We start from the raw sequence: 18837 nt of genomic DNA, 5'->3' as shown, positions 1-18837 counted from the left end.
AAAAAAAAAAAAAAAAAAAAAAAAAAAAAAAAAAAAAAAAAAAAAAAAAAAGACAACCAGGAAAGGAAAGGGGAACACCAAAAAGCCCTAGCCTGTATTCTTTGTGTTGCTGAAAATTGGTCATGAGCCCTGAGATGCTAAATAAAAAAAATCAGAAAGAAAAACCTACTTTACAGGAAAAAGSTGAAAAGGAAGTCTACATTTTTCCTAACATGTTGTACTTTAGTAAATACAGCATAAATAAGGTCATGGAAGGTTCTTCTGCTAAATTTCTCAGTGGCTGCAAAACTGTGGGCAGTTTGTAACTACATCTCTGGGCTAAGTCCTTTTCCTTTGATACCTCAGGTTTCAGGGTTTCTGAAGCAGTCTCTTTTAAGTTTTGTTCCCTGCTAGCTTTCCCAGTCACTGCTTATTTGTGAGCAGCCTCACTGGATTTTGTGAAACAGGATGCCCATGGAAAGAGGTGAGCAGCTGCTCGAAATACAGATCAGCAGGCAGAGACAGCTCGGGGCCAGAACAAGGTTATTTTTTTAAAGAAATGACTTCTCACCTAGTGAGGTGGCCTTATTGTATAAACTCTTGCTCTTTCTGGAGTAAGTGTCTATATGAACTCTATCATCCACCTTCGATGGAAAGTAACAACCAGAAATTGGTCTGGGCTSCAGAATTTGGTTTTCTTTCCAGTAGAGGATGGATTTTGTTCCACGATTTCAACTGGTGTTCTATCCATGCTAGAAATTCAGTTGCATGTCTTCTCTTGGAATCTCAGGAGTGGTTCTGATCAGCCTCTTGGTCACCGTACGGCTACAGAGAATTGGGATGAGAATGGAGGGTAAAGCTGAACCTAATTAATTCTGCAGTATTGGAAGGTATGCAGGATGTAAAGATGCTTCTTCTTAGCAGCTCTTTGTCTTTCTCACTTCACTCACTTTAATTCAAAGGCTGTTGAAGCTGAAAAGTTTCCACTGRTGAGAAAATTCAGGTTCTTAAGAAATTTTCTGTGTTAGAGTAACCATTTCATATTTGCTTTTGATGTAGGGGKGTGTGTGTGTGTATGAAAATAATTATTCAGTGAGTTGTTTGGATTAGCCACTGCTGCTCCAGATATTATTGCTAGAAGCTGTTAATCAGCAAAGATACATGCAAAAAGCTTTTCCCTTTCTGTGTTCTGTAGAAGATTGTCCTACATCTRCTAATATGCCTGCTAGATCTTTCAATAGTTGAATAGAATATAATAGAACCAGGATGTGAACAAATAAAATGTCCTGGTACAAGCAGTCTTTAGTTCTGAAAATGGACAATWGAAGAAAAAWTTATTTCTTTTAGTAGAAGAAKCTATTTATTTGATTATGGTTTTGCTTTAACTTTGAATTGATTTTGCTTTAACTTATTATTAGCATAAATGCCAGGTGTTCTTGTGGTCCTCTTTGCTTCTGTTACTACTCTTTTAAAATAGGCCTGAGTAAGCAGGAAACTTTGACCATTAACAAGATCCCTGGGATTTCTTATCTGTTTGTCTAATCACATCTATTTCCCAGTATTGGAAGACAAGTTTCCCTTCCCAGGTTGGAACAAATGAGTTTGAGCCAGGCACAGCTCTCAGACAGAAAGTTTTGAGGCTGGATTAGGAATTGACACAAAAATCTTCTCAATTTGCATCTGTATCTCTTGACTGTGGTMATTTGTTATTAAACAAATATTAAATGGTTATTAAAATTAAAAAGAACAAAAAAAAGCTCCAGCCTTTCAGTAATATATGTATACATGGAGAGCATTCATCCACATCACCTTAGGCTTCCTAATTTTCCTAGTTTACATGCAAACTTGTCATCTCTGAGGTGCCACATATGCACATGCTGAATGCCTAATATTCCATTTTGGGAATGTGGACATGCAGTTTCTGTGTTGTAGCACTTGTCTCATGCTTCAGTTTAAGATCCAAAAGCCATTGGGTCAAAATGTTCCTAATTAAAGTCCTTCATGTCTCTGAAAATCCTCTTCATCTGAGATCTGTATTGTTATAGATGTGCTCTGGGTTTATTGATTTGGCTTCTGTTGTGAAAGTAGCTGAAGAAACCAAACTAGAAATGAAACTGAGTTCACATCTTCATCAAAACTTTCCCCACGYTGAAGAGCTGTTTGGGATTAGAATCCCAGTTCATGCTCATTATAGAAATAGTTCTTTTCTACACCATTCAGAGCTGACATTTCCCTGAACTTTTTCAAATTAAGATACAGGGATGTGGTTTGAACTCATTGTTAGGACAGTCCTTAAAAAAGGGCTTCGTTCTTCTGCAGTCAGATGTGACGCAGGGAATTTCAGTGAGCTTAGAGCAGTGTAAGTGTGGCTTGGCAAAGGAAAATGTAATTTCCTACCACGTCTGATCTTTACCAGAACCTGACATTAGCAGCTGACATGTCTGGTTTGTACCTTAGAGCTTTGTGTTAAGATTTGTATTTACAGTGTCATTATGCACAAACTCTTCCAGATAGATTTTTTTTTTCTTTCTTGTAATTAAAACAATAGGAATTAATGATGGACTGGGGAGGCTTACGGTTTCTGCAGTAATGAAGTGGACTGCTTTCAGTGGCTGGGAAAAAAAAGTTAATACAGCAATTATTTTGGTCTGAACWGAGTCCTATTATGAAAGATGGAAGCATTAAAATTGTATTAGACATGTAAAAAAATCACAACCCAGAACAGTAAATACTTTGCAACTGTGTAAGTAGTATAGCTTTGATTCTAATGCTCAGCTTATTACAAGAGAAAATATTATAATTTCTTTCAAAATTCATCTTTCTCTTCCCATTTTTATCCCCCCTTTTTTTTCACCTAAAGATATTCAAATAAAAGTTATAGCCACTTCTGCTGGCTTTGCTGAACCACATCCCTCTGCCCAAAACATCAAATTCTGCCTCTTCCTGCCTTTCATTTGCAATTCTTCAGCTCTCCCCATTCCCAGAGGGGCCAAGGCACCTTTCAAGATCAGCTGAGGGCTGCAGGAGAAAGCCAGGCTGTTCTGGCAGAACTATGGCTCTGGGTGCCCAGGGTAGGAGGGGAGAAGTGTTGGGGAAAGGGGCAGGGATTACCCTGCTTGTGTCACCAGGGAAGAGCAGCTCGCTGAGAGTCTGGGTTTGTGTTTGAGAAACCCCAGAAATGTTGGCAGCTCAGGCTGTTTGTGTTTAATGTTTTGTCCCTTTAGTTTCTGAAGAGTATTTTTGTCTCTCTCTCCCAAGAGTAGTGACATCGTGCCTTGGAATCMCAGGGACATGGAAAAGTGGGGAGTCAGTAATTTCTGATTTACATGAGATCTCTTACGCTGTCCTAGCAGAGATATAATGTGTTATAAATTTTTCCTTAATGATAGGAAAGTGCTCCTTCCCTGGAGAAAGATCCTGACCTCCCTCTGCCTTGGATTCAATGCAGAATCCATCATTCTCAGGTTTTCCTACAAGTCGTGCTGAAAGTGCTGTTCTAACTTTGTCCCTTCTGCATGTCRGCGTGCAGTCTCATACAGCTGGGCATTCATGTGCTTCCCCTTTTCCATTGCTGTGTTCCAACCCACAGGAGACATCTGGACTTCTTGGCTGGGCTCCTGGGGGTGAAATCCCCCAATTCCTCAGCCACCTAATCCATTCAGCAGACTGAACCCGTTCTCTGTCCCCTGCTGAATGAATGCTGATTTTCACTCCCATCTGCTCCCTTGTTTCACACAGTTCCTGGAATAATATTATTCATTCTTCTTTTCTGCCATGAATTCTTTCATAAGAAATGTGCAAACCAAATTCCTACTTAAAATACACGCGCTGGGATGTTTCCAAAACATTTGGTGCTTGCTAGGCCAGCTGCTTATTGTGATGTACCTGTTTGTTCAACACATACCACAGCTCTGCTGTTTGGGTGTTGCAAATGTAAACACACACATTAATATTGGTCTGGGATCGTGTTTKCYTYRGCAGATGAAGGAGGCCTGGCACTRTGGGGCCACAAGATATAAATTATCARTTGACACTGTGAATACTGCAGTAGACATTAGAATAGATTTAAAAAGGATGAAGTAAATTTTTAGATTTTTCAGGAGGAAGTTTGAGAGTCAGATGTTTGGGGAATGTCTTTCTCTAATTCTTCTTGCACCTCCACCCTGCTGCCCAAAGTTGTGTTGTAACCCCCATTTTTCAGGATATTCTGAAGTCTCCAGTGCCATGAGCTCTTCTGATTTCACTTAAAGCAAAACCAAATATTGGGTGAGCATACACACAGAGTTATAKACCCTAATGTCTGGAAGGCCAAAAGCCAAATGATAACAGAACCCAGTAATTACTTCTAATTTTTTGGGTTTATTTTGTTGTTTTGTTGTTTTGGTTTTTTTTTTTTTTTTAAGAAAGAGGCTTTGGCCTTGATTCTTTAGTGTTTAAGGTTGGCAGTTTTGAGTSTGTTATGTTGGCTGCAATGCCAGTTCATCACAAGACATGAAATGTAGCTGTATGATAAATGTCAAGGTGAACCTTCTGGAGTACTAAGGGACTTACTTCTGTGTCTGTCTGCCTTCTGGGGGATTGCAGTATTGATGCTCTTACAGAACAGATCAGAAAGATATCCCAGATATCTTTCCATGTGCCAGAGTGGTCTAGTTTTTGGTATGACAGTGCTCCAGAACACTCTCCTGAGCAGTGGCTCACAGCTCAGCAGAGGCAGAGGGCAGCTATCAGAGCTCTGTGAGGTTTGACATCCATAAAATAAGGCCCAAAGGGTATTTATGTAGTGCAGGTTTTTCCCTCTCAGGATAGGGCTGGATGGTTACTTAAATCTCCTTTAAAGTATGGAAGGCATGCTATTTTCCCATAAAAGAAAGATATGTGTAAGGGCTTGATTTTTCCTAAAACAGTTTGGACTTACGCTGGTTTTCTGTGGGAATTATTCTCATTGCAATCTCTGCGTCTCTCTTCAGTTTCCCTTGCAATATCTTTTCAAAATGTTGGTTGAATTTATTCAGATTTGACAGGGGAGAAAAGGTCTCAAAGATATTATCTTTGTATGAGTTTCATAAAAATAGGCATCTAGATAGATGACACTGTGATTAGTACTCCCACTAAAGGAAAAAARGSMMYKKWRGSYYMARRMATGGTTAAACARTGGAGAYTCCTTGCAGGAGGCTGCCAGAGAAAACTCTCACAGAGTCTGGCTGCTCCTGTTTCCATTGCTTTTGCCACACAGATTATCCACCATCCCAGTGCTGAGGGCAGCAAAGTGAAAAGCCTGTGCCTTTCATCCTGCATGTGTCTGCAGCAGAGTTTAGAGCACCATGGCAGTGCACCTGCAGCATCAGCATGACACGTCAGGACCTTCAGAGAGAAATCACTGTTGGAAAGGTTTCTAAATCCCCCAAAACCAGCTGATCTCCAGCCCTCTGCAGCCCACAGGGTTGGTTTTGGTAGAGATCCTTGAAGAGGAGTAATTTAGTCTATGRTAAGTGCTATTCTGTGTGGCTGGGGATGTCACCATTGCTACACGGTGAGTTCTACAGGTCAGCAACCACTGCAGGTAGAAAGGGATGCAGGAATGTCCAGRGAACTTGTGACCTGCCTGCAGGACTGACCAGCTGGGAGCAGAYCCAGTGTCCTGGCTTGCTGCCATGSTATTTCCAGGCTAAGGACACCTGGGCTGCCTCCACAGCTGCACAGGAAGCTAAAATTGTGCTGCTTCCAGCCTGGGCCTTTGCTTTGTAGCCAGCTGAGGCTTTCCTAAGTTGCATGACCCACCCTGCACTTCCAGTCTCAGAGTTAATGAAAAACAACTCTGCTGGTTTTGCTTTAAGTGAAATCAGAAGAGCTCATGGCACTGGAGACTTCAGCATATCCTGAAAAATGGGGGTTACAACAGAACTTTGGGCAGCAGGGTGGAGGTGCAAGAAGAATTAGAGAAAGACATTCCTCGAACATCTGACTCTCAAACTTCCTCCTGAAAAATCTACAAATTCACTTCATCTTTTAAATCTATTCTAATGTCTATTGCAGTATTCACAGTGTCAATTGATAATTTATATCTTTATCACTTGGGGCCTTGGCCCCACAGTGCCAGGCCGCCTTCATCTGCCGAGGAAAACACGATCCCAGACCAATATTAATGTGTGTGTTTACATTTACAACACCCAAACAGCAGAGCCGTGGTATGTGTTGAACAAACAGGTACATCACAATAAGCAGCTGGCCTAGCAAGCACCAAGTGTTTCCTATTCCTGATCACCTTCTGTCCATAGGACACTGTGGCTATCATGAGTCTGATCTTCAGCCCATTGTGGGCAAAGCCAAGTGAGGCAATGTCCCAGAAATTCCCAAGAGAAGGGCAATTCTCTGGCTAGTTTTGCTGTAGACAGGGTCTCTCTGGCCCCTTACCAGAGGCTCAGTTGCTGCCCTTTAGTGACATTCAGTAATTCAGGCAAAGATGGTCCAGCTTCCCATGGTAGTGGTGTGCTGGTCTGCAACTCCCAGAGTAGGTGCAGGAAGCCCTAATTTTTGTCAGGATAAGTGTATGTAAATAAGACTGCATTCTTTCTTCCTGTAGAACTTCATGAATTTGTGACCGATGAGGCCCCCTGGAGCTCTTTGGAAAAGCAGTTCTGTGAGCAGTAGAGCTGCTGGGAGCTGGTTGCCTATGATTTATGTCTTGTGATTAGGTTATCTGGAATTTAATATGTTCCTAGTGCTAGTTAAAGTATCTTCAGTAATGTCTCTCTCTTRCATAGAGTCTCTAGTGCCCAAGAAAGACTGTGATCACAATARCAGGAAAATATTACAGCCTTTCCCYTCTYCTTGCCTATCTGCTTTCAGGAAACTTACAGAACACAAAACTTTTGAGGCAATTAGGTTGAAAATCAGGTTGAACCAAATCAGGTTGAAAATACTCATAAAGTCTCAGAGACAGACAGAAAAATAAATATGYGTGTCACAACTGCATCAGCCTGATTTCTTAGGTAGCCAAGTGTGGCAATGGAGTGTCAAAAAAGAGTAAATGTCAATTCCAATGAAACAGTAAGGGTCACGTGTGAGAAATGCAGTACAGCTTCTGAGGAGCTCACARTACCATTCATTCTGTCTGTGCTTGTCCAGGAATTTATCAGTGAATATTTCTGGAATCTGGGGTTGCAAGTTCAGTGTGTCCTGATGTGCCAGAAGTCATTTTATGATGGTGAGATTTGGAGGRGTTGTGCAAGTTTTCTGGAGGGGCAGAGCCAGATTTACATGTGGGTGTGTTACGATATACTCGTAATAAACTCCTGGGAGTCCATGTGTGATCCCAGGCATTCTCATCCACTGAAGTGCCTCTGGAAAAGCTCTTTCCATCACAGTCCATGACCAGTCCATGCTGACTAGTGGGCAGCTTTTATTGACCTGCTTGTTTTATCCTGTCCTCAGAGACAACTTGATTCTCCCTGCCTTGCTCCTGAAGAACCCTTACTGTAAATACCTTCTTAAAGGTATTTCTGGAGGGGTCTTGTGTTGTGCCTCTGCCTATGTTTTAATCAATGTGTTTCAATCAAGGTAGAAAAATATTTTGAGCCTGGTGCATGTTAATTTTAATTGAAGAGGAGAAAAAAAAGCCAGCATGATTGAGTCCTGGGGGAAATGGTGTTTCTACAGCTGAGCCTTTGGAAGATCTCAGCAGTTTTAAAGAGAGAGGGAAGAACTGTGAATGAAGCAGCCAAGAGATGGAGGAACAGCTGAAAAATGCCAGCCAAGGAAGTGTGGGAACTGTGCTCAGAGATTTCTCATGTTTGGATTGGATCCAAATGAACCAAAATCAGCATGAGGCTTTTCTACTCACTGCAATGATTTTACTATTAGCAGATCCTTTAAGGAATCTTCTAATTTCAATACTAAGAAGAAGACTTTTCCTGTGTTTATGTGGCAATTTGTCAAAACAGTTTTGGCACATTGTCAGTGCTGGAGCMATAGTCTGGAGCATGGAAATGCTGCTGTAGAATTGCAGGAGGAACAGGACAGCTCCTTAGGCAGGGTGTTGGTGACTGATCCCCAGAAGATCTTGGTCACAGGTTAGAGGAAGAGGTTGAATCCTCATAAAAGGCCTTTGGCTACTCCCGCCCATGTCCTATGTAAAATCCATAGCCAGGGCTAACAGTTTGACATTGTRAATCATAGAAAAAAAATCATGGCTRTAGATYAGAGTGCAAGGCAAAAAGCTATAGAGTCATAGCTGGAGAGAAAGCTCAATCATGAGTCTTCTCTAGAAAGATCTGGGATTTTAGAGGAGCCCAGAGCTGCCGGGTTTCCTCTGCTTCCCTAGTGAACTACTTTGCCAATGGCTAAAATCCATTTCAACCTGATTTGTGTGTTCCACCGGGTGATGTGCAGTGGTAGCAGCACTGACCCAAGGTTTGAACCTGTCTCAGTTGTAATTAATGGAAAACCTCCTTTAAACTCAGAAAATCGGGAATTGAGTCTTAAGACACTGCAAATGTTACTATTGGTTGAAATACACCTGCCTTGGTTGCTCTGTGTTCCACTSCAGTCACATGTCTCAGCTCAGCAGCACTCAAAACTTCCAATGTATTCACCACCCACATGCTCAGATCTCAAGATATCAAAGTCATGAGTACTTTTCTTTCTTTTTAAATAAGTCATGCCATCCCTCACTGTGGAGACAACCTGACAAAAAAGTAGCTGTAACTGAAATATTTGCTGTAGCTGGGAACTGTATAGAGATCAATTAAATCAGTCAGTCCATGCTTGCTGAGAAGTTTCTCAGATTTGGGCACGGAAACCTCCAGTGCTGGGATTCACCTCAAAGTAAATGAATGTCAAAAACTTGAGCCAAACCTTATTGAGGTATTTTTGGGAGCCAGGGAGAAAAAAAAAAATCAGTTTTGTTTTGAGGTCACAATGTTAGGGTTTTTTTAGACTTTTACTACTTTAGAAGTTGTGTAGGATTGTGGTCCCTTGAGTAGATCTGCAGAACCACTTTGCAGGAAGAGTGAACCTGTATATGGCACAGAATATCACTGCAGTAAGTTATCTGCACAACTGAAGGGTAGAATTATGCTTTATTTTCTGTGAGTATCCTGTAACAAAATAATGTGAGTGCTTGTTTAAATTGCCTTGGATGTGTTATCCCCWCATCTCCATGGAGCTGCTGTCTGGGTAGGGCTGAGGAAAAGGGGCAGATCATGCACCCCAATGCTCAGCTGTCTTTTTGTTTGCCATTGCGGAGTCTCTGGCTGTGATTTGCATTCCCAGCACCATGAGGTGGCCAGGGAAAGGTGCCAGGCTGTGTTTAATGATCCCCACACAGGCATGGAAGGTTGAGTCTGAAGGCACAGAGCTCGTGGGGCATGGTGGCAGCTTGACTCACACTCCGTGGGCTTTTGCTGTCAACACAGCGATGCTCTGAACCACTAATAATAATGTGACATTTTAGCTGGGGGGAAATAAGTGTCTCTTGAAACCACATTTCTGCCTGCCACCTACCCCATTCCAGCACTCATCTGGATTTATTGAATAAGGTTAATGGATTATTTAGCCGGTTTCTCCAGCCATTATCAGAAAGCACACTCTGTTTATGTGGCTGGCCTCTCCTGTTCTCTCAGTGTCATAAGCTACTCAATTAGAAAAGGAAAAAAAATAAAGTATGAAATAGGTAACTATGGTTACCTGCRATGTGGGTTTTTAAGAAGTGCTCAGAAACCTAGTGGCAACAGAGTTTGGAAGTTCAAAGCTTTAATTTATTCAAGAACTCTCTTGAATCAGAGTATCAAAAGCATTTAGAATAGATTCAGAACATTTTCTTTTGTGGARCAGTATTTCAGTCCTAAGGAGAAGCCATTGTACAGACTGACTGCTTGCTCTGCCCATGTGAGAAGAAAACAGGGGAGGGAGAAGATAAATATGCCCTTGTTCCACTTTCCTGCAGAGCCCAGTAGCCCTGGTACTGAAATAACTTGTGAAAGTGGTGGTTTCTGGAAGCAGCACTTCCATTGTCCTGTTGTTTCCCTAATTTACCCAATAATRGTGATTTTTAAAGTGGTTAAAATACAGAGCCCTGAAGCTGTGTGAGTTTCTGGAGTATCTTTCAAATAAAGGTGTCTGCCTCAGAAGTTCAGCCCCAATCATGCTGTTTGCTCGAAAAGAAAATAAAATCCTCCCTGCTTAATTTAATGAGGACACAGGATAGTGCTAACAGCTTTTAATTGGACTGAAAGTGTCCTATGAAACACATCTTGAGGTCGAAAATTTCACCTCTCAGGTGTTTCAGGGGTATCAGTGGAATTGTGTACATATTTGCCTTTTGGGAAACAGAGAGCTGCTGTGGGCTCTTCCTGTGGGATTTCTGTCTGAACACACAAGGTAGTGCCACCACGGTGTTTCCTGTCTGCTCCATGGGCACTGCCCAAAAAGAAGGAGAGAACAATTTCAGCTGTCCAAAAACACTGTTTCAACCAAGCCAGCCAAGTACACAGGGTTCAGAAARGACCTGTTTTGTCACATATTTTCTTATCATAACATGCAACTACGTTAGATGAGTGCTAGAAAACCTTGCATCCAGTACATGACATGTTCGTTTATCAGCACACTCACAGTGGAAAATTATCTGCTACAGGGTCAGTGCTCCTTTCCCAAGAAAACTGTCTGAAAAAGCGTTTGTAAATAAGTGAARACATTGAACTCAACCCTCTGTTAGATGTTTGCTGGATCCCACCTTCACGCAGGTGGTTTTGCTTTGCCATAAGTCCGTTTTCTACAAGGCCAGCAGAGAAACTCTGAAGGCTCAAAATGCTTCCCTCAATTCCTCCTGTTTAGCCAACTTGAAACAGCATGCAATTTGTTAAGGGTGCATAAAGTTGGGGATATTGCAGCTCAGTCAGATGCAGGGCATGGCCCTGAAACATCAGGGTATGGTATGGAATGGTATGGTTTGGAGTGCTGGAGGATTTCCAATGTGTTTGCACTGTGTTTGTGCTTGTTCTGAACCTGAGAGAAGGCAGTGCTTGTATCTGTTAATCTGGAGGTTCCTTCTTAATAGGCTGCACACTTCATTGATTTTTAATTAATTTCTGAAGAGACACAGAGGATAAGTGCTGCAGCCCACAGAYATCTCTGTACTTATTGCAGTTCACATCTCTATTGATTGCCTGTCTAAGGAGCAGAAGTAATCCATTTTAAATACACTTTCTTGGAGAGAGTGAATGCACTGCACAATACACTCTCCCGACTGTAATTGCATTGGCAAGAGGTCGGTGGCTGGCTGGGGGAGAGGAGCCCATTGTTCAAGTTTGCTGCCTTGCAGTGGGCTTTCTTGCAGGAAAGTCCAGTGATCTCCCTGCTGGGCAGTTTGGAACTGCAGGATCAGGAAAACACTGGTCACAGCTCCTCCATTTCAGTTGCACCAGGAACCCTTTTCTAGGCTGCTTTTAGCCTTCCTGCCTTTTCAGAGGAAGGAGCTGGAGCTGGTCTAACTGCAGCAATTAACATAAGGTGGAAGAATAGCATTCAAAAAGCCTGTTCAAACTGATACCTCTCTTTGGTTGCCACTTTGAAAAGCATCAAACACTTTCCAGGAGTATGTGATCCACCGGGAGCTGAAGTCTCCAAGCACTCCCCAAAACAGAGGACAGATATGTTCCTACTGCTGGCATGTGTGGCACAGATTACTACGATTTGCTTTTGAAACAGTCTTTGTCATWAGGACTGTGATCCTGCCACCCTCTTAACTGTAGTTACTTTGCCCAGCAAGGAGAGTTTTGCAGTAATAAGTTTGTTATTTAGGCAGTTAGTTCTTATTTAAAGGCCTCTTTCACAGAAAAAGGTGGTGTTGGTGCAGTTGCAGCCAGAGCTGCACAAATTGCACTGGTGATACAATTATTGTAAGCACAGCTACAGGCTGCAATTTCTCCTCTTTGGGCTGCAGTCCCCTGAGCTGAGCTGTGGTTTACTTCAGAGCTAATGGGAGAACATCCCTGTCCTTTGGAGCTCTTTGGGAACAGGGAGAATAACATGGTCTGTCCACACAGCCCAGTTTGCCCACTGAAGATGGCATAGGAGAGCACCTTGCACCCAGCTGTCTTTAAAAAGCACTTGAATTATTTCAGATCAGATACAACTCTGCAGCTCCCTCCCTCACAAATCTCATGCTTAGGAACGAACGTTGCAGCAGCTGCACAGATGTGGCTGTAGGTGGCACCAGAACTCGGAGCCACATCCAGAATGGCCAAGGTTGAAACAAATACCTAGTCTGCACCTCATTGCTTATGCTACTTAATATATTTATATAAYATCTTTCATCAGAAGAACATGAAGTGCTTCGCAGATGCTTTATATTCAGCACCACCTAACCCAGAAAGCTGCATAATTTGAGGGAGTCTGGGAGTCAACTTGTCTTTCCACAGGATTTCAGACAAAGGAYGTGTTTGATGATGCAGTGGAATGAATTCCCCTTCTGGTGTTGCCCAAGGAGCTTCAGCACCTACCCAAGATAGAAAGCTTCATTTTAAGGGCCCCACAAGCTCAGAATTGAGAACCAGTAAATTCAGCAGTGACCCACTTATCTGTGCTGTGAAGGGGTGAGATGACACTCCTGAGATGTTAATTTAGGATTGGAGTGGGTCTGGGCCCATCAAAATGTCTGCTTGGTCCAGTCTATTAAGTATTGAAATGTCATAAGCTTACGAAATTGCTTCTCCTCTCATTTCTTTCTACTGTTTCTCCCTTTATGAATCACCTGTCATTTTGGAATATACTGCATTTTTCCTGTAATTCTCATCTAATCAGCCTCGTAGCCTCTTTCCYTTCACTTTTGCTTCTTGAGTTTGTTTTGATTTGTTGTGCTTTAGCATCATCTTAATTTTGTGTCCTGGGATATAGTTTAGCAGTGGAGTAAATCAGGCTTTTGGACTCCTGTTTCTGGAACAAATAAACTACAGCTGCCAYATGGTGCAAAGCAAATAGCTGGTGCTGATTTCTTTTTATCCAGACTTATTCTTTTGATGTGCAACTGGCACTTTTCTATTGCCACAGGTACTTTGTGTCCTCCTGTGGTTCGTATGAAGCCAACCCATCTGCTTCAGCTATGCCAGCCCACCTGGGTGGGGTAGACAGAATTTGTAGTTCTGGGTGAGCCAAGAGTAGAGAGGTTCAGACTGACCTGTGTGCAAAACACCACCGCTCTTTCTGCAGCAGAACGAGCTCGAGTTACCTGTGCAGGAGTTGGATTTCCACTGGTTGGCTTTCCAAAATAATCCAGCTGCACTGGGACTCTTGAGCCAAGTCTTGGTCTTGCTTCTGTGTCCTCTGAGCAGTTTAGTCCGAAAGCATTAAGCAAAGTCACAGCAGGGCTGTAAGGAAAGGGCTGAGGGCTGTTATCAGCAGTGTCCCTCTGCTCGTGTCACACCTGCTCAGAGGACAGCTCTGGCAAAGTTTCCATCATCTGGTCCTGCTCAGGTGGACAGGATGAAAGCAGCTGTAGGAAAATCCAGATAATTATAACAACTTTGTACCCTAAGTGCATTTGAAGATGGCCAGCTTGAGATAAAGGCGCTTTTGCCCCAAGATACAGCTAACTGAACATTAACAGCAGATTGCTTCATACTTAAACAGAAGAGAAGTGAAACCTTGAGAGAGCTTGTCAAGTGAGCAGGAGATGGGAAGAAATACATATCACACAAGCTTTGTCTTCCCTTTACCAGAGAGAGATTAATTTACCTCCTATAAATGAATTGAACTCCTAAATGAATTGAACTCCTAATTTGTGGTTACAGCACAGCACAGGATGCAGGACCAGAGCGGGCAGAACTCCAGACATTTTCAGAAATCCTTGGCAGGTATCCTGGCAGAGGTGCTTAGCATGAGGTGTGAGTCCCCAGCTCAGGCTGGTGGCATCCCCCTTTGTCCCCTGGGCTGTGGGGTGACCTCCAGTGCCAGCTCCCGAGCCACCCTACACCAGACTCCCACCTGTGCCCTGAGTCAGTGATTTYGGAGCAGTGCCAGTCTTTCTCTCCCACCGCTCTCTCTGGAGGAACAGCTGCCTGGATGAGTCTGGTTGCTCCTGACAACAAAGGGCACAGTGTTTTCCTTGAAAATGTACTTAGCCCCAGGCAAAATTACACCTTTTCCATGGGGTATGCAGAGGAAAAGATGATCATTTGAGGCTTTCTGCAGCGATTCACRTTATTAAGTAAGCCTCATGTTATTAGGATGGTAAGAGAGCAGTCTCCAAGGCTGCAGATTAATGTCCATGAGACTTGAGTTGGACTTGAAATTTTCTTCCTTCGTGTACCTGAAGAATGAATTTGATGAATCTGCCATGTGTGCTGGCTCTAGTGGGTGGAAGTTATTATCAAAGAAAGACATGCTGCCCTTAATTCTGGTTTGAGATAAGATCACCATGTCTGCAATTTAGGGAAACTGTTGTATTAGTGTGGAAAACAACCAAAAGTCACACTGAAAAAAAGCATTTATAGGGGTTTTGCTTTGGGCTGGTTTTGCTGAAGTTCTTGGGACAGGTGAAGGTTTTTGTACGTACTTTTAAAATTTGAATTGTCTTGCATTATGCAAGACAGTAGAGATATGTTAAACTTTAGTTAGTGATTYAACACACTTCAGTTCATCTTTAACAATTATCCCAAAAAGACTTTGCATTTGCTTGAATTCTGTCCTGAGTAATGAATACCTTTTTTCTGGAGATGAAATCCAGACACCTGAGTGAAAGAGCTTCCAGGCAAGACTCATGCAGTTCAGAGTTGGGAATTCCCTGCAAGGTAGCTGCCACCTTTGAAACGAACCTGGAAGCATCCTTGGCAGGGAGGTGGGACTCTGAAAATCCAGAAAATTGAAGAAAGCCAAATTGCAGCATTTGGAATAGTCTGTGCTTGTCCCTTTTRCACTCTGCGCTGTACAAATGGAGGCTGTGCTCAAAAGCTGCCCCCAGAAACTGGAACAGCAGCAGCAGRCAGTAACACTGGTAATAATAAAGTAGGAAAACAGCAAATTGAGACCACGACTTCAAGGCTGAAGATATTAGGGGTCAAACCCATAATTTGTTGTAAAAACTTAATTCTCCTTTTTTAAGAAATCCTTTTATTCTTCCATTTCCACCAGCAGCCTAGCTTTGGTGATACTTCGGCAGCACTGGAAGTCCTAATACTTTATGAACCTAATGTGATATTCTCTACACTGAAGTTCARCACTTGAAAAGATCAGGAAACTGTCCCGGATCATTGTCTTCTCTCTCATTGATTTTTGACACAAAGTCCCCTTTTCCCTGTCCCACTTCAGTTTGTTGCCAGCATGTTATTTCATTTTAAGGTCTGATATTTTTCTTGTGAAAAGAGCAGATCTGACTGCGCTTGAAGTGACTATTCCAAAGCTGTCACAGTGCCAGAGAATTTATAAACACTTCTTAATAAAACTGTAAAAGATCTTCTTCCTTCATAGCTCTTAACGAATAACTTTTAGTCTATTTAGCTCATAAAATGTCCTGGTATTCTCTCATGGGCTTTTTGGGTGGGCATGTCACCAGCTGTGTATTTTATCATACTTCTGTATCATGTTAAACTATTAGAAATTCATATAGAGCTTTATTTTCCTGCCAAGTTCAAAAATGTCTTCAGATGGTGGTTCTCTGCCACATAATACATGTGTAGACAGTATTGCTGCAGTGAATACTGTAGGATCTCCTTTTTWAGATTCTTTTTCTCACACCTGGATAGCCTGTTTATTGAAAATATATACATATATAACTTTTCATTTATACTTCTGCCACTCACATTTAAAGCTTCTTGATAGGGTATCAGGAAAATCAAACATGTTTACAGTGGGTATTCCCTAGAGGATTTACATTTCTGCAGACCATGGGCTCTGCGGAGGATTTTGTAGCTGCCAACCAGCCCTACATGGGCCAGTTTTATCTTTKCAGATAACACAGGTGGGAGAAAGTCCTGAGAAGGTTGTTTGACAGAGGCAAAGCAAACTCTAAGTACAATGATACACAGACAGTTATTTCTGCCCTCTTCTGGGTASAAAAGAAAACCAAGTGTAATGAGGAGCAACACAAAATGTTGATGGTTACACATCTTTCTAGTTCTTGAGAGAGTGTGAGGTTAGGATGAATAAAATAGARTCTTGTTAAAGTGATGTTAAATAATAGCACACCATTGGAATAAATGGAAGTGAATGAATAGAATAAACATCCTGAAGTGTTAGCCTACAGGTTATAAAAATACTTGAAATTAGAGAGAGTAAAATAAGACCAAAGAGGCATGGTTAAGAATTTGTTTGTGTAAGTCTTTCAGTGAAGGGTGTTTCTGCACACCTTACCATCTGCTATCATTAGCTAGAAACAGGAGGCTAAAGCCTTGGTACGGGTCATCTATTTTTATTTTGACAAGATAAATTCTAYATTTTCATTTCAGACAAAAGAAACATGTAATATTTTCATATTGTTTCAGTGATGATAGGTACAAGTTAGTACATTAAAAATTATAATTTTATTTGGGACTAATATATTCTGATGCCAGCAGAATTCTCTCACCAGCTGGTATCATGGTGATTCTTGCGTGACTCACAATTGTTTAGCCCATGATATTTATTGGTCTTTTTTTCTGGGAGTTTTAATTTGATGTCAAAAAGCATTTTTCTTTAAGACTTACACTTCTGATGGACAAAAGTATTGAATTCCARTTGCAGGAGGGTGTGTTTTACTGATGTTTGCACTGAAAAATTTCACCTAAAACCAGTTTAGGGCTCTGTTTGATAATTTTTGTATAGACAACCACTTTAATAGAATCATAGAGGCGGAAGGGACCTTAAAGCCTCTCATCCCACCCCTTGCCATGGGCAGGGATACTTTCCAGAATACCAGGTTGTTCCAAGCCCCATCCAGCCTGGCGTTGGACACTTCCAGGGATGGGGCAGTCACAGCTTCTCTGGAAAACTTCCAGGGATGGGGCAACCACAGCTTCTCTGGAAAACCCATGCCAGGTTGGGTCCAGAGACCATGGGTGGCAGTTTTTATGAGAACAGGTACCTGGGARCTCCTTAGGCTGTGAGGGCATAATAAAATCTGACCCATGGCACTGAGTAATCTGGTTATTTTAATCATTGAATATGACTCTCTGAATTATCATCTGTGTTACGGGATAATATGATCCCTTTGGTGTTCAGCAACGACTTTWAAAAAATTATCATATATATTATACAGAGTTAATATATTAAGAGATACCTTAAAGGCAATTATCAAGTGTGTGATTTCATCTGTAGGTTCTAATAATGGTGGTTAATGTCATMAATGCCTTTTGATGAAATTACAGGCTTGTAACCCTGCCCAGCAATCCTTTGTGTGTCACATAATTGGTAAGACCAAGCTTTAGTGTTGATCTCAGTGTCACAAAGCATCGTGATAATTTCCATACTGATGGTAGATGGTTAGTCTTCCATCAGAATAAGAATAAGGTTAAGGCCAGGCAGTTTGAGTATATGTTATCTTATCTTTAAAGGCAGCTGGATGGGCTTGTTAACAAAAGTACTTCTAACAGAATATATATGCTCATTAAAAAAAAGAGACATCGATCTGATGTCTTATTATAATACTACAGGCAATATTTTAAAGTAGTAAAAAGGTAAGTGAGTTGCAGCCCTTGGAATAAAGAATTGTTTGTTCTTCTAACCACTGAGGGTAATGAAAATTTGTGACCAACTTAAAAACCATTTGAAGAGGGACAAGAATCTTCATCTTGAATTGAAGATACTTGCCTGGAATGTAATGGAGCTGGAATATTTTCCTAGTGTGGTCTAATTTCAGTGGGGCTTTGGCTAAATTGATTATTTTTATGGTCATCAGATTTCCTGTCTGAAGAACAAGGACCACAAAATTTCTTTTCTTTGTCTCACATTTCCAKATGTTAAACTTGCCATAGCCAGGGAGTTATCTCTGTGTTATTTTGTTGGGTTTTTTTCCCCTTTGGTAACTGAATCCTATGGAATCATTCATACTGGAGTAACTCAAGGTAGTCTAATCCTGCCTCTTGCTCAGAGCAAAGGCAGTGTTTAACTTCTGCCCTCTAGGCCGTTTTCTCATCTCATAATTGAACCAGACATTTTAYATGTCACCAGTGAAAGTTAGTTCTCAAAAAACATGTAAGACTTATTAGGATTATTGTACTGTTCTTACTCCTTCAGGGAATGATGTACCTGGAAGAGAGAAGACTTGTCCACCGGGACTTGGCAGCCCGAAATGTGCTGGTGAAATCACCAAACCACGTGAAAATMACTGACTTTGGCTTGGCCAGACTTTTGGAAGGGGATGAAAAGGAGTATAATGCTGATGGGGGGAAGGTGAGTACTGAACATGTCTGGAAGTAAATCTACCCTGCTGTGACAAACCTCCTGAAGTGACTCCTTGGGTCAGTGTCCTGTGGGAGATCACACTTTGTGTGAGAGAGTTTGTCAGTGACTGAACAAAAGCTCTGCCTTGCAGAAGAACTGTGTTCTGAAAACACATAAAAGCTGCGCATTTTTTGCACAGTGCCCCTCTCCAGGCACCAAAATATAATTACACCAGCAGTTTTCACACTCAGAATTAAGTTTTGTTCATGTGCTCCAATTTATGTCATGTTTTGAATACTTGAGTTCAGTGAGTGATGGATATTCTGCGGCATTCCTGCCCAGCCCCTTTCTCTGGTCTGTATGCAACTCAAGAACTTGCAGTCCACTTTTCCCAGACAAGTAATTTTCTGGAAAACAAAAGAGAAGGCCACAGAACATGAGAGGTTACCTCCTTTATCCCACTGGAAGGTCCTGTGTGTGTTATGTCTTGCATCCACCTCTCCAATA

General features: G+C 41.8%; 1 protein-coding gene across 1 annotated transcript in view; it reads left to right on the top strand.

Moving 5' to 3' along the window:
- ERBB4 (erb-b2 receptor tyrosine kinase 4) overlaps positions 1 to 18837 on the top strand; it is a 525799-nt gene that overhangs the window by 484417 nt on the left and 22545 nt on the right. Inside the window, exon 21 of the mRNA XM_057389869.1 lies at positions 18184 to 18339. Coding sequence (XP_057245852.1) covers positions 18184 to 18339 — 156 coding nt within the window. The remainder of the gene's footprint in view (positions 1 to 18183; positions 18340 to 18837) is intronic.

Source organism: Malurus melanocephalus, unplaced genomic scaffold, assembly GCF_030028575.1.
Source record: "Malurus melanocephalus ecotype Western Australia unplaced genomic scaffold, MMel_1.1 scaffold_20, whole genome shotgun sequence".
Taxonomy (NCBI): domain Eukaryota; kingdom Metazoa; phylum Chordata; class Aves; order Passeriformes; family Maluridae; genus Malurus; species Malurus melanocephalus.
Note: the sequence above shows the minus strand (reverse complement) of the source record. Positions and strands in the feature narration are given on the sequence as shown.